The sequence below is a fragment of the Cryptomeria japonica genome, chromosome 9 (genome assembly GCF_030272615.1).
Source record: "Cryptomeria japonica chromosome 9, Sugi_1.0, whole genome shotgun sequence".
Lineage (NCBI taxonomy): Eukaryota > Viridiplantae > Streptophyta > Pinopsida > Cupressales > Cupressaceae > Cryptomeria > Cryptomeria japonica.
The window spans coordinates 547425293-547440093 of record NC_081413.1 but is presented as its reverse complement, the minus strand read 5'-3'; the positions used below and the strand labels follow the sequence as shown (position 1 = coordinate 547440093).

Genomic DNA, 14801 nt, shown 5'->3' with positions numbered 1-14801 from the left:
TTTTGCAGTAGTCGAGAGGTATCTGTTCATTGTAATTTTGCATTAAATTTGTTGAAATGAATCAGCTCCTCTCCTTACTCCATTCCATTTAATTTTTACTTTTACCTCTTATTTTTCTTTTCAATCATTTTTTTCAACCTGTATCTTATCTATTATCTTTTTTATCAAGTTTAATTTACCTCCCTATTCAATCAAATCTTTTCTGATTGCTTTGTTCTTTTATGTGGATTTTTCTTATTTTTCTTTGAACTTATCTTTTCAAATCTGTTTTTATTGTGTTGTATAATTTTTCTTGTTTTTTCCAATCTATGTTTCTTTTTATGTTATTTCTTGTGTGTTGTATAATTTTTCTTGCTTTCTTCAACCTATGTCTTTTTCTTGTGTGTTGTATAATTTTTCTTGCTTTTTTAAACTTGTGTCTTATTATTATTTGTTTCAAGTAATATACCTCCCTTTCAAATCAAATTTCCTTTTCTTTTCTCTTTTTTTAATTCCCCTCGATCCTTTCAAATATATCTCAATCTTTTTTGTCCCTTCTTTTCATCTTTATCTCTTATATTCACTTTCATGATATCTATTTTGTAATTCATTATATTCTGTTTGTTATTTATTATTGATCCTTGAATTCATTGTAATTTTTTTGTCCTGACCTTCCCTTCAAGGTAGATTTCATTTTCTATCATTCTGGTTGTCCTTAGTCCTCTTTGACTATATCAGATTTTTTTCTCTTTGCCTTTCTTTTCATATCTCTTATATTCTTTTTACATAATTTCTATTTTATAATTCATTATATTCTTACTAACATACCTATATTTAAGAGATTCCAAGTAAAATACATCAGACATATCAAATTTGAAATATAGATATTTATAAATTAGTTTGAAATAAACAATGTAATGCTATAGAATCTATAAAATAGTTATTTACATTTGAATAATTTTAATAAATTATATATATTTAGTTTTAAATCATTTTTGAGTTAGGAAATTCTAATATGTACAAATAAAATTTGAGGTGCAAATAAATTCAATGATTGATGATGTTTTTAATTGAAGTTTTCTATAAAAGAGCGCATTTAATTAAATTTGAATTCTTGATAAATGCAATATCATACACATTAGAACTATAACAACAACATTTGTAAAATATTATGCAAATTAAAATTTAGAATCATTTATCAAATGATATTTGAGATAAATGCAATATCATACACATTAGAACTATAACAACGACGTTTGTAAAATATTATGCAAATTAAAATTTAGAATCATTTATCAAATGATAATTGAGAAAGAAAAAAAATCACTTAGTTAATCATTCATGCAATAGTAAAAACAATATTTATAATAAAATATTAATTATGCTTTTTGATTGTGTGTGTTTGTTTGCATCAACGTTTCGGATAACACTATGTGGATCGAAGCGAGCATAATTATTAATATTTATAGTATATATCAAAATGTAACTTAGTATACAATGTGTAAATAATTTCAAAAAATTGTCAAATAAAATTGAAGAATATTTTCTCTTAGTTAATCATTTATGCATTGGTAATAAGTTTTTATTCTTCATTTTAATTATCATCAATGAAGAGCTCCAACTTTGATTGTTATATTAGACTTAATGACTTATAATGTAGACTTAATGACTTATAATGTAGGTATCTCATATTGTGCATGCAACAATCTGAATGATGGCGCGATTTGATGCATTGTAAATTTGATTGAATAATTAAACATAAAAGTAGCAAACTACCATTTTTTCTAAATGAATAATTAAACTTAATAGCAATCAACTATTTTTCAAGTGGGCCTGTGTGATAACTAATTTGTGATTGTCCCTTAAAAAATCTCATGAACTTCATAATAAGCTAATCAGTTTATGGTCATTGTTGGTTAATAGTGACCTTCTGAATACATCCAACAAGATAAAAATCTCAAAGCTCATGGTATAGAACAATAGACGAGTCAAGAAATTTGGAATTTCAATTTCAATTTGTAGACAATAAAAATTTACATTCTCTCTCATTTTCACCTTGAATTTCTAGAGATATCTAAAGTATAAAGCATAATTATCAAATTTTCATTGACTAGTCCTTGGTCCATTTTTGTTAATTCTCTTAACTCCTCGCAATTGTAAAACCCAAAATATAAAACTTAAACAATAATTCAAGCCACACCATTGAGGGTGAAAACTGATATTGGAAATACATTCCTAAATTTTGTACATGTTTAAATAAAGGATTTCTATTTTCTTAGCTCTTCCAATCTTTTCATTACGACCTTCCCTTCTAATTCAATCATTTTTTCACATTTGTTATTCAATTTATTAATTCCCAAAACATAAAACTTAAACAATAATTCAAGCCACACCATTGAGGGTGAAAATTGATATTGGAAATACATTCCTAAATTTTGTACATGTTTAAATAAAGGATTTCTATTTTCTTAGATTTCACTGCAGCTTAGTCTATTTGTGAAAAATATTATTTTCTACATACATACTAGAATACATTATTTTTTATTAATTTTTAATTACACTTTATTTCAATTCATCTATTTTGTTTATTAGTTTTATTTATGAGAACTTTTTCAACTTTTCATATATAAATTTGATTTTTATCAATATGCAAAAATAAAAAATGAAAAAAAATTGAATTTTGATTTGTTTATTATATATTTTACTTGAATAATAATTTATTATTAAATAATATTATTAATATTATATTTATTGTTAGATATTAATGCTGACTTACAATCCAATTTTCATCTTCTCACATAATAACACTCTCTTTAATGTTACCATCTTTCTTTTCTAACATTTTTATTTTATTATCATAATCATAACTATTTACAATATTAATTTAATTAATTAATTATTAATTATAACAATTAATATATACCAACTCTCTAAGGTTGATCCCACAATGTGATAATTAAGTTGTGGCATTGTTAATGATACCACCAAGGTTCTAATCTCCTTTGAGGTGATTGTCCCATAATATGATAATTAAATTGTGGCATTGTTAATGATACCACCAAAGTTTTGATCCCCCCTGATTGTGAGCCATAACCATATTAGCTCTAATAAAAAACATTCACCTACCAAAAAAAAAAAAAAAAAAAAATTACCAAACTCCACAATATTTTATATTTAGTACAACAATATTAGTTTTTTTAATACTTTGATTTTTAAAATTCAACTTTTTTAATTTCATATTTCTAATTGTTTTTATCTTTCTTTTTTATATTCTCTATAAAACCCTCATGTTATATGTTCGCACTTATCCACATTTCACTCTCCTTATCCTGATAATAGATTAAGGAATGCGATAAAAAAATATTCAATCGAAAATTCCCCCCGTTTTTTCCCATAAGCTTTTATAACCAATTGCTAAAGAGGATTACAATTAAAAAACCGTTGAAATCATGCAACACAAGAATAACATTTGCTGAGATGGTTGGAAAGACGTACCACTTGGGGTCTTTAATCCACAATGTCACATAAAAAAAATTAACTGTTAGCACAACCTCTTGTAGGCATCACAAACTACGAGAAATAAAATAATCATTTCTTTTTTGGCATACTCATTTCAAGAAAACTCTTATATTATTTTTTTTTTTAAATATTACAAACAATTCATAAACATAATATTTATCCAACATTTCTCATCTATAAATGATCTTCAAGAATACAAAAATGTTGGAAGGAAAAGGTAAGCAGTATCTAATTATATGTTCCTCAAATCTTTTGTCATTAATGTCAAAGAAATAGTTGATTATCAAAATGATATCTTAACATCTCAGATTAGTTGGGAAAGGAAGGCTACATGAAAGCCTGTCCATTAGCCTTACGAAGAATATTTGGTAGCACCAGAAGGGTCAGACAGCCAAAGCAGATGAAACTCCAATACTAAACTCAAAAGCATGCTCTGGCCCAAGCTTAGATGAACTATCCTAGAAATCTGGCAAGCGAGGCAATAAGCTGTCATCTATAAAGTGGGGTGTCATGCAAGAGCAGCAGCAGAATATTATATAATGTTCATGAGAATTAAAAACAATCAGCTAAGAGACTGCTCCATAACACGCAGCTGCATGGTGGTTGAAAATTCTTGTCAGTAAACCGATACCAAAATTGCATATGTAGCAGAAGCCACAAATATTTAAAGTCAAACAAAACACCAGGCATTCCAAAGTGAGGTAGCTAGCAACGAGAAACATCTATTCATAAATGAAAAATATTTATCTATCCACAATGAAGAGAACGTAAATATTTGGTCCTTTCTTGCGCTCAAAATGTTTGAACGCCATGCTGAAATGTGGACAAACAATGTCTATCCTCTACCACTAAGTCCTTAAAAAGCAATTAAATGGTAAAGTCTCCCCAAGGAGATTTTGAAAGCACAAATCTGATTCACTGCCCCATTTACCCAAAGAGGCAAAAAGATGAAACTCATGAGCAATTACTCAACTCTTCGCTTTTACCAGGACATTACATAGCCCAGATGATGCACAATTCCTTTATCATGGCTTGAAGACTTGAAACCCAATGCTCACCAAACATTATATATAAGTAATACAGTATAAGAAAGGCCATAGAAAGGACAGTATTTGTCCTGGTTAGAGGAATTTATGTCGACAAGAAGCAGAAATGGAAGAACATTAGGTTCAAATTCCTTCTGGCTTGATTTTACTCAAAAGGGTCTCCAAGCTTTTAAATTATTTGAGGTAATACGACTCTAAAACACCACTTAAAATTTTATTTTGCTACAACTCATGTATCAACTTCGCAGCGTTGCCAGTGCTCACCATGCATCAAAACAATCACAAGCCTTGTGGCCACTCCAAAGGAAAACGATGGCATGCCCTCATTTCATTCAAGCTCCTGCCTTTTTCTTTTGTTCTTTTAGTTGTTTCACTTCTTTTGTGAACATTCTTGGGGCGATAGCCATAGACATAAGTTCTTGAAACAGTAGCTTACAAGCATATGGAATGTGCACCTAGAAATATTAAAAGAAAGAAACTTGTCAGAAGGTGGCAATGCCAAAAACATAACTATTCAACTATTAGAAATTTTTAAAACTAACCTGAACAATGTCTGTTTTGTTCTTGCAGCCTCTACAATCAAAAGAGTTTTTCTTCAAATTTGCAATAGCAATTAAGCCACAGCGCTCACAAACATGGATCCTATATGCATCACTTTGGTCAAAAAGCCTCTCTTTCAGAAAATGAGCGGCTCCATGTGCTATCATACAATCACGCTCCATCTCTCCAAACCGTAAACCTCCATCACGGGAGCGTCCTTCTGCTGGCTGTCGAGTAAGAATTTGAACAGGTCCACGGCCACGAGAATGGATCTTATCATCCACCATATGCTTTAAACGTTGGTAATATGTAGGACCTAGAAAAATCATCGCACTCAACTTTCTGCCAGTGTGTCCATTATACATTGTCTCAAAACCTCTCATCTGGTATCCACATTTATGAAGTGCCTTGCTGATGCTGTCCACCTAAATTTTCAATAATCTTTGTTAATCAATCACAACAGACAAAAATGACAATTTGCAGATTCAATTAGAACATAGAAAATAGACTTACAGTGACATCAGTGAAAGGTGTTGCGTCTCCCTCTTTTCCCATGTGAGCGGCAACCTTTCCCATGATACACTCAATGAGTTGGCCGATAGTCATTCGAGAAGGAATAGCATGTGGATTTACTATAATATCAGGTGTAATGCCCTCAACTGTCCAGGGCATATCCTCCTGAGTATATGTCATGCCTACAGTTCCCTTCTGACCATGTCTACTACTGAACTTATCCCCAATTTGTGGTATACGGACAGATCTCATTCTAACTTTAACAAACCGCAAGCCATCCTGATTAGTTGTCAACAGAACCTGAAGGCCAGAGTAAAAGTTATTCACCAATTGTGCCCAAAACCATCAAAATTATTAAAGGAACTTCATAAAATTCATACCTCTGTTACACAGCATTGACCCAATGTGGCAAAAATGCAAATAGAATTCAATTAGATGGGTTTAAAACAGGCAAGCACAGTAAAAGCATGATAACCTTAAAAACAATGTAATTTTTTATTTTCATAAAAATAGAGAAAACAAACTGATTTTTTTAATTTCTTGCTTAAACCCTCATTGGGGTAATTAAATAGAATAACACTTATTACAGTTCTCAAGGAGATGATGATAAGTTATTTTGCTAAGAAAATGTAATTTCAAAATTTGGGTGAAATATAAAAATTTATGTATTAGTTCTAGTGTTTTGATATTATATTTTCTATTGGTCAGAAGGGATTTTTAATGCAGGCCATATCAGCTAGAGGCCACAGGAGGGATCTCCTTGACACAATCCACTTTAATCAACTTAGATGGCACAATGGAAGTCCAAGAATTACCACTTGAAATTCCACCTTTAGATGTCACTATAGTTTGAACTTGGATCTCCAACCAGGGAACTCTATGGCCTTGCCATTTGAGCACAACCCCTTTGACATTTTATTAACTATTATTAAAATTTAATATATTTTAATTTATTTATTATAAATTATAAATTTACAACTTTGATCAACTTAGAAGCCACAATGGAAGTCCAAGAGTCACCACTTGGAATTTCACCTTTCGATGTCTCTATGGATTCGAACTTGATCTCCATCTCAAGAATCATATGGCCTTGCCATTTGAGCACAACCCCTTTGACATTTTATAAACTATTTAATATATTTTGTTACAATTAAATTTTTTACATTTATTTTAAAAATTATTATAAATTTTTATCTTAATATAGTATAATTAAATTTTTTAAAATTGCAGATTTATATTATTCAAATATAATCACAATTTTTTAAGAAATTTATTGGTTGAACTTATTCCAAAAAAAATCTTCATTGGACTTGAACACAAACATGAACCTTGTGGCATAGGTTAGAACTTAAAAGATGAAATCTATTCAGGTTATAACTTCTTAAAAGGTGAAATGCCCTAAACCTAAACTTAAAACTCTATTTCTGCCTGTACTCAATATTTCTCTACGTCAGAGAGTAAAAATGGGCCAAAAGAGACATATATATAAAAAATTAACTACTTTTCAAAACACTTAGGAAAAAGTACAAGACAGGTTGCAATTATTCCCAAGTGTTTTCCATAATGCTAACATGATTTTATCAAATTGAAGAAAAGGAAAGTTACACCTGTAATTTACCTGATCAACCATCCCACTTTCACTATGGCGCAAACTTGTGCTCTGATCTCTCTTTGTGTATTTTGATACCTGGCCTGCTGAATCATCTTGTGCTATGGGTGTTGTTTTACCAATAATCACATCCTCTCCTGAAACCCTAGTTCCCTGATGACATAGTAACCGTTGAAGTTAGCCCGAAAATTCTGAGCATATTGCACATCACACTAGAGTCTTTCTTAAAGGAAAATTCAGCACTTCAATATGTAAGTGTACAATATCTTAAGAACACAGTCAAACTTACAGGAGGAGCAAGCCCATCATCATCCAACTTATCATATGAACCATGCCGCATACCCTGTGATTTACCAAAGCAGTAAAGAAATGGTCACACCAACACAAAAGAAGGTTTGAATTCAAACTAAGCGTGTAAAAGAAGAGCATAAACATGTCACTCACCATTGTATTCTCCCTGTTTGGACGACCAAATTCCTCCTTCACTAGTGTTCCCGCCCTTTTTTCTTCATCTCTACAAACAGAATATGGAACATGGAGAAAATAAGAAGAGTTTTTCAATTCCCATCTGCAGATAGGACTATAAAAGAACTTGATTTAGAAAGACCTAGTTAGATAAGTCAACCTGTAGGACCGAAAAAACAGTGAACGAAAGAATCCACGATCTATCGAAGATTGATTCATGATAACAGAATCTTCCTGATTGTACCCAGAATAACAGGAAATAGCAACAATTGCATTCTGGAAAAAATCACGTAACATTAAAAATGTCATTACAGATTAAAAGCTTAAAAAGAGTTCAGAAAATAATTACAATACAAAGATTATAAATGTTTTTTTAACGTCATATTGGAAATGATTGATCATCACAAATATTTCTGTAGCAAACAAAACCTATTAATACGAACAAACTAAAAAGGCTCACAATTCCAGCTGGCAGCTGCCTGAAGTGCAAATGCTCCATGGCCCTAGTAGTAACCAGGGGCTTCTGTGGATAATATAGTACATATGCTAAAGTATCCTGCAGAGAAACAAGCAAAAGGCGAATGATTATATTAACACAGTTGGAAGCATTGTTCAAATATGCGTTCCTTAATCTAGAAAAACATATGCATACCATTCGTAGCTGGTAATTAGTAACATAAATGCCCATTGCTTGTTTACCCATAGCAGACTGGTATGTATTACGAGGAGACTGCAATAAACAATAAAGGATCAAATGCAGCTCAGAATATAACCAAAAAATAACCCAAGCAAAAAGCACTTTGCCATAACAAGTACAAGCTGGAAGATGTCATTGAACACAAACTAATAAAGAACAAAACCTGATTATGATCAGGGAATGGAATGATTGATGCACAAACACCCAAAATCAATGATGGATGAATTTCACAGTGGGTGTATGTATGGGAATAAGCATCTTCTGGGTTAGTTCTTGCATTCACAAGGTCCTGCAGCAAAATTATAAGTTATGTCCTCAAACTGAGTGAACCAAAAGGCAGTTGTCAAAGATTTAAAATATCCAGGCAAAAAGTATGGAAAACAGAAAAAAGTACAGACATTGATAGTCATGGAAATCATTGTTGTCTCCTCTTCTTCTGTGTCCACATACTCAATACAACCCTGTGTAATAAGTTCATGCCATCCATCTTCCCGACTCTGTCCAAAAATAATTGATAATACAGATGTAAGCATCTTGTAATTATATACTACATTTTGTTCTATATCGGTATAAAAATAGACTTTTTTTAAACTCACCGCCTGTAAATTATTGATGTGTTCTTTCTTTATCTTCAAACGTTGATTCTCCACAACAAATAGTGGTCGACTGCAGCGGCCATAATCAGTATATAGCCTTAATTCCCTTAGGCGAATGTCTCTAACAACTCCTACTTCTGGGTTGACATCAACCTGGAAAACTTACAATAGTATTTAGTACAAACCATAAATACCAAAGTTGGCCTTAAAATGTGTTGATGATTAGATCTGAAAACATCTCTGAAGTATGAATATTGACTAGCAAAGAGCATAGGCAAGGTCAGAAATTCTCAATAAGAACAGCAAAAATAATTGTTGCATGATTTAGATCAAAATTGAAAATACAGGTAAATGGAAATGAGCTCCTTAAGGGTGTTTTTAAGGAAAAAGATAATTTAGGAATCCTTAATGATTAAAGAATCAACTCTCAGAAAACTATACCTTGGGCATTTATTCAATTCTAACAATTATTCTCACACTTCGTAGGAGTCAGATATATCGTCACACAGATTTGTTTTATTTAGAGGTCCTTGATTTTTATACTTCATGCTATGAAAAAAAAACAATGTTCTTTATTGATAATTTTCTGTATGTTTCTGACTTTTCAATTTCACAAGTATTCTATTGAGTCCAAAATGCCAAACTGAGAAAATTCTGGATCAACTTTCATATAAATAAAATAATAGGAAGTTCAAAAAAGCTAATACACGACCTGGTTTACATTTAACATATATATAAAATAAACACAGACCTGTCTTCTCAGCTGTCTCAGAGTCCTCACTAAAAGCTCAGGATCACGGTGAATTCCAACCCAACAACCATTGACAAATATTTTTGTTGATGTTGGAATTGCTGCTGGAGATATTTCCTAAAATTACAATGCATTTACTTAGACAACAATATTGTGAAGTGTCATTAGACAAATTGAGGATCCCAAAAATCAAGAAGAATTCAATAAGTAATTTAAAATAAGATGATCCACCTCAAAATTCTCTGTGCTCCATTCTTCCAGAAACTCCAGAATTGGATTAGCAGATGAACCAACGGTGATGTAAACCATTAAGGCCAAATTTTTCACTAGCCCACAAGCCTGCAGATAAACAATGAGAAAACACCACCATCTTAAAATAGAAATCCTTGCTGCATAATCTCCAAACCACAATTATTTTCAAATGAAAACTTGGAAATTGCTTTCACCTGTCCTTCAGGAGTTTCTGCAGGACACATCATGCCCCAGTGTGAATTATGTAATTGTCTGGGTTTTGCCAGCTTACCTATACAAAGAAAGTACATTTATATCAAATCAAAATTCAGAAACACATTATGCTGTGCATAGTTTACCAACCAAACTACCAAGATGATATGATGAGATTGGACAATGTATATTTCAGTAAAAAATGTACGTGTTAAACTAATGTACATAATTCTACCTTCACGTCCAATTGGAGAGTTCAACCTTCGTAAATGTGATAGGGTTGATGCAAATGTCAGACGATTCAAAACCTTTATCAACAGTCAAGAAGAGTAACTGATTAATATTACATTGGGCCAGAAATTAATATAGAAATTTGTGTTACGACAGCAATAGTACCTGTGACACTCCAGCCCTTGTACCTGCTGCATTTGCTTGACCCCAGTTTCCAGTAGCTAAGGAGTATTTTAGGCCACTAGAAATTGTTTTTGCTTTAATTGCAAATTGCAGATTCACATCTTTCCCAGAATCAACACACTACTCAAAGTGGCATAAATCAGAAAGCTTCTATAAAATGAAAAAATATCTTCAAACAATTTAGAAGCAGAGTGAAACAATACGGTAAAGTAAAACAAACCTTTTGCAAGTAGGACCTCACATCCCTAGTCAGCTTTCGGAAAAGCTAAACAAAAACAAAAAAAATAATAAGACATTCCTAAGGATCAAACAACAAAGCAGTTCTTAATAATTTGTATATCATATGGGAGCTCATCAAGAGTGCATTTTTTTAATGGTAAATCTAACAAACCATTCTAAAAAGCCCTCCAAGTAGAGGCCCAGCTAGGTCCAATCTTTTGTTCCCATAATGATCTCTGTCGTCCTCTGGTCGACGTCCAAGAGCGCATAATAAAAGTCGATGGATGATGTATCTAAAAACATATATGAACTGTCAGTTCTCTGTGATTCCTCAGGCTTAAATAGGATTGTTTATTATAGAGTAAAGAACATTAAGCAAATAGTTATTACCAACCCAAAAAAATAAGCTTTCTTAGTTTCACTATGCTCTCCTACACCAACATGAGGCAGCATTTCCTTCTGAAGAATGTCTTTGGCATACCTGCAAAATCTAATTGTTAGTCAGCTGTACAGGAGCAAGTTCATGTTGGAGTATAAGTCAGATATTTTTTATCAAGAGGGCATAATAATCCAAACAGAATATGAAACTACAGGAATAATTTAATGAAACAATAAATATAAAAAAAACTCGATTTATAAGTTCTCTTGAAGACAAATAGTCATCTAGTTGCAAAGATTATTCTCAAAAAGGCTCACTTTATACGCTTTTCTCTAGTAACACCAACAGTTGACCCTCGCTTCCCAATGTAATCCAAGGCAACCTATTAAAAACATAAGAATTAATTGGGTAAATACAAATTACGTCTTTAATACCAAACCATTCATCCATAGAATGGTCCCCTGTCATAATATAGTCTGATGGCTTAACAAGTCACCTGTCAAATTTTAATAGATATAAAGTTTGTACCTAGCAATTTCCTCTGTATGCACCTAAAATCTTATTATTGCTTGGTTGCAATAGAATGTTACATTCCAATAACATTAGAACACATGATCATAGATAAAGATCCAAACTACCTTCAACTATCTTCATTTGCAAAGCTGGATTGCATGAATACAATTGACAATATTGACATTGACAAGTAAAGAAGCATTCGGAAATAATAAAAAAACAACCTGCTGGTTCTGAATTACAAATGCCTCCTCCAATGATGGTCTCAACAACTCCATCATTGCAGCATCACTAAAGTCGTAGCATATATGCTCTAGAATATCTTTGTCAGCAACAAACCCAAGGGCTCTAAAAACAATAATAATTGGAATGTCTGAACGAATATAAGGCAATGTTGCTCGAACAAACTGCCCAGATGAACCCTGATTGACATAAAAATTGATAAGAAAAGCACATAAGAAATACTACATAAAATAAGGATAGAAAATATACAATAAAACATTGTAAGATTGTTGCAAAAATGTCATTAAATTCCAAAGTGTCATGATAATCCCTCATAGTACTTTATCAAGAAATTGCCTAATAGAATAACATAACACTACATAAGTTCTTTTAGCTACCCACTAGTGTATAGATATTACTTGGAAATGTTTAACAAGTTTTGATGTTTAGCATAATTATTCAATGCATTCTTTTTTGAAACACAACCAACTATAACATTTCCTCTCCAAGACAGTCATACAAATTCAAAGAAATGCTACAACATATGCAAATTCCTGTTATCTATCCAACAATTCATAAATCATATTCACAATAACAACCGAATCATGAATTTGAAAGAGGAGCAATGACCTATATGCATAGTTGAAAGCTAACCCAAACTCACCCCTTTGGCACTTGCTCTTGAAAGCATGCGCACAAACATGCTACTAGGTGGCCTGTTTTGTGCTTCGGCCATAGACCTCACCTCAGCAACATAAGAAAATTTATTCGGTTGACGTTTCTTAAAAACATAGACATGATTTGTGCTCATTTTTTCTTGAGCAATTAGAACCTTTTCACTGCCATTTATTATGAAGTATCCACCTTGGTCATATGGACACTCCCCAAGCTCATGGAGATCCTTTTCATTTGTTGGAGATAATGTGCAATATGCAGAACGCAGCATTATCGGCACCTGAAATGAGACATGAACAGCTAAGCATTACCATACAACAAAGAAAAAAGTTCAAAAGGAGATTCTCCAATGTCTGACAATAAGACAAAATTATAGGTCAGAAAATTATACCTTCCCAATAAAAACTTTCGTAAGATCTTGTTTTTCTGCTAGCTCTTCACAGTCGAGTCCTTTTCTGAAAACACGTTTAGTGACATCAACATATAATGGGGCTGAGTAGGTCAAATTCCTTAACCGAGCTGCTTTGGGAAATAAAGTAGCTGTTTCCCCGTCAGATTCTGTCATCATAGGTTTGCTAAGATATATCTGACCGAAGCTTATCTTGAAAACAGTCTGCAAAAGAACACATGAAAAATGACCTTAAATCCTTGCTTGCCTCTAAAAGTCAAGGTAATCTATGTTAGACCACGTACCAGTAACATTAGTTTGAAAATTGGCAGAAATCCGAGTATTATAAAAAGGGAGATCTAAGTTTCCATTTCACTCAATAACTTGGCTTTACATCTATAAAATAGGACAGGAAATGAGGATATTGCAAAGGAAATTATACGATGTCGTCATGGCTCATCATAATGTTTTAAGTCAGATTTAAATCGTAATTGTGACTTTTACAGCAGTATCTTTCTGATCGATGTACATTACTTCTTCAATCAATTTTTCTGAAAAAATAGTTAACCTTGTATTAAAGGCTTGTAAATGACATCAGAAAATGTCCATTTATTGGAAAGTATATAAATTGGTATATCTTATATTGATAGCTTACAAATGGACATTACAAAAACTGCCTATTCATTGGGCAATGTCACAACCCCAAATTTTATTTAGACATTATTATTATTAATGGTAGGACATAATCGACATACTAGATACTAGAATAAAAATTGATGTGTTGACCATCGACTTCTCTTCAATATTCTGAGTATGCATTATTAAATGAACTAATCATTATATTTTATTTAAAATGCATGTAAATTACAATGTTTATTATGGGTTTGTGTGCTGACATATTAATGCAAATTCGAGTTCATGAGTCTTTGACAGCTGTGAAGGTGAGAATGTGGTCCAGGTAGAGGTCACCTGGCTTTCCGCCACTGGATGGTGTGATGGAATTTGCACACACTCAAATAGTTGCATAATGCATGATTTCAATAAAATGACTAGATTCGATAGTTTAATTTTGAATTATGAGAAATAATATGATGAAGTGAAATATTGCTTGATTTAATTAGAGAAAAAATTACTATTGGAATATAGTCTAGTATTTAAAGTAGGGTTGAATTTAAAAATAAAATGTTTAATTTCATGTATGATTGATTTTGAAGTGTTTGTTAAAAAATATGTATGTTTAATTTTAATTATGTTACCTTTATCTTATTGCTTGTAGAATATTTCAAACTCTGAATTTAAGCATGCAATTTAGATTCTTTTAAAATGATTATTCATTTATTGAATTATTATTATTTTATTAAAGATACTAAGGGAAAAATATTCATGAATGATTGCAAATAAATGGAATTATCTATTTTTATTGACTGAATTACTCTTTTTATTTTACGTTAATGGTATTAATAGGACAGCCAGTTTTCTAATTTAAATTATTACCTCCTTGATTCCTTGCATTGGAGAATAAAAGATAATTATATAAACAAATGGTTAAATTGTTGATGTCGTAGCTAGGTCGGATCCCTTCTAGGGCCGACCTAGCACGTTTAAGTGACTAATTGGCCCTTGGCCTTAGTCACATCTCATATGCATAATCATAACTTGTATCAAAACGTGTTGGGGCTGACCTATGTTGAGGTCCGTTGTAACGTGTGGGGCTAATTCTGTTTTGGCGCCAATCTTAATGCATTAAATTGTAATTAAATGTGCTCTCCTTGCAAGCTGACTTAGGTGAATTAGAAGGCTAAGTCTCCTATATATACAAGGCATCAATCATT

At 31.8% G+C, this 14801-nt stretch overlaps 1 protein-coding gene across 1 annotated transcript in view; it reads right to left on the bottom strand.

Moving 5' to 3' along the window:
* Positions 1–4200: 4200 nt before the first annotated feature.
* LOC131060991 (DNA-directed RNA polymerase II subunit RPB2) overlaps positions 4201–14801 on the bottom strand; it is a 31965-nt gene continuing 21364 nt past the window's right edge. Inside the window, exons 2-25 of the mRNA XM_057994489.2 lie at positions 12973–13194; positions 12571–12861; positions 11909–12106; positions 11489–11553; positions 11187–11273; positions 10965–11085; positions 10794–10838; positions 10556–10693; positions 10395–10467; positions 10162–10238; positions 9947–10054; positions 9716–9832; positions 8965–9117; positions 8767–8865; positions 8532–8657; positions 8324–8401; positions 8132–8227; positions 7832–7947; positions 7651–7720; positions 7496–7549; positions 7216–7359; positions 5598–5897; positions 5087–5509; positions 4201–4999 (exon numbers count right to left, since the gene is read on the bottom strand). Of these exons, the coding sequence (XP_057850472.2) occupies positions 4877–4999; positions 5087–5509; positions 5598–5897; positions 7216–7359; positions 7496–7549; positions 7651–7720; positions 7832–7947; positions 8132–8227; positions 8324–8401; positions 8532–8657; positions 8767–8865; positions 8965–9117; positions 9716–9832; positions 9947–10054; positions 10162–10238; positions 10395–10467; positions 10556–10693; positions 10794–10838; positions 10965–11085; positions 11187–11273; positions 11489–11553; positions 11909–12106; positions 12571–12861; positions 12973–13194 (3324 nt within the window). The 3' untranslated portion in view covers positions 4201–4876. The remainder of the gene's footprint in view (positions 5000–5086; positions 5510–5597; positions 5898–7215; positions 7360–7495; positions 7550–7650; positions 7721–7831; positions 7948–8131; positions 8228–8323; positions 8402–8531; positions 8658–8766; positions 8866–8964; positions 9118–9715; positions 9833–9946; positions 10055–10161; positions 10239–10394; positions 10468–10555; positions 10694–10793; positions 10839–10964; positions 11086–11186; positions 11274–11488; positions 11554–11908; positions 12107–12570; positions 12862–12972; positions 13195–14801) is intronic.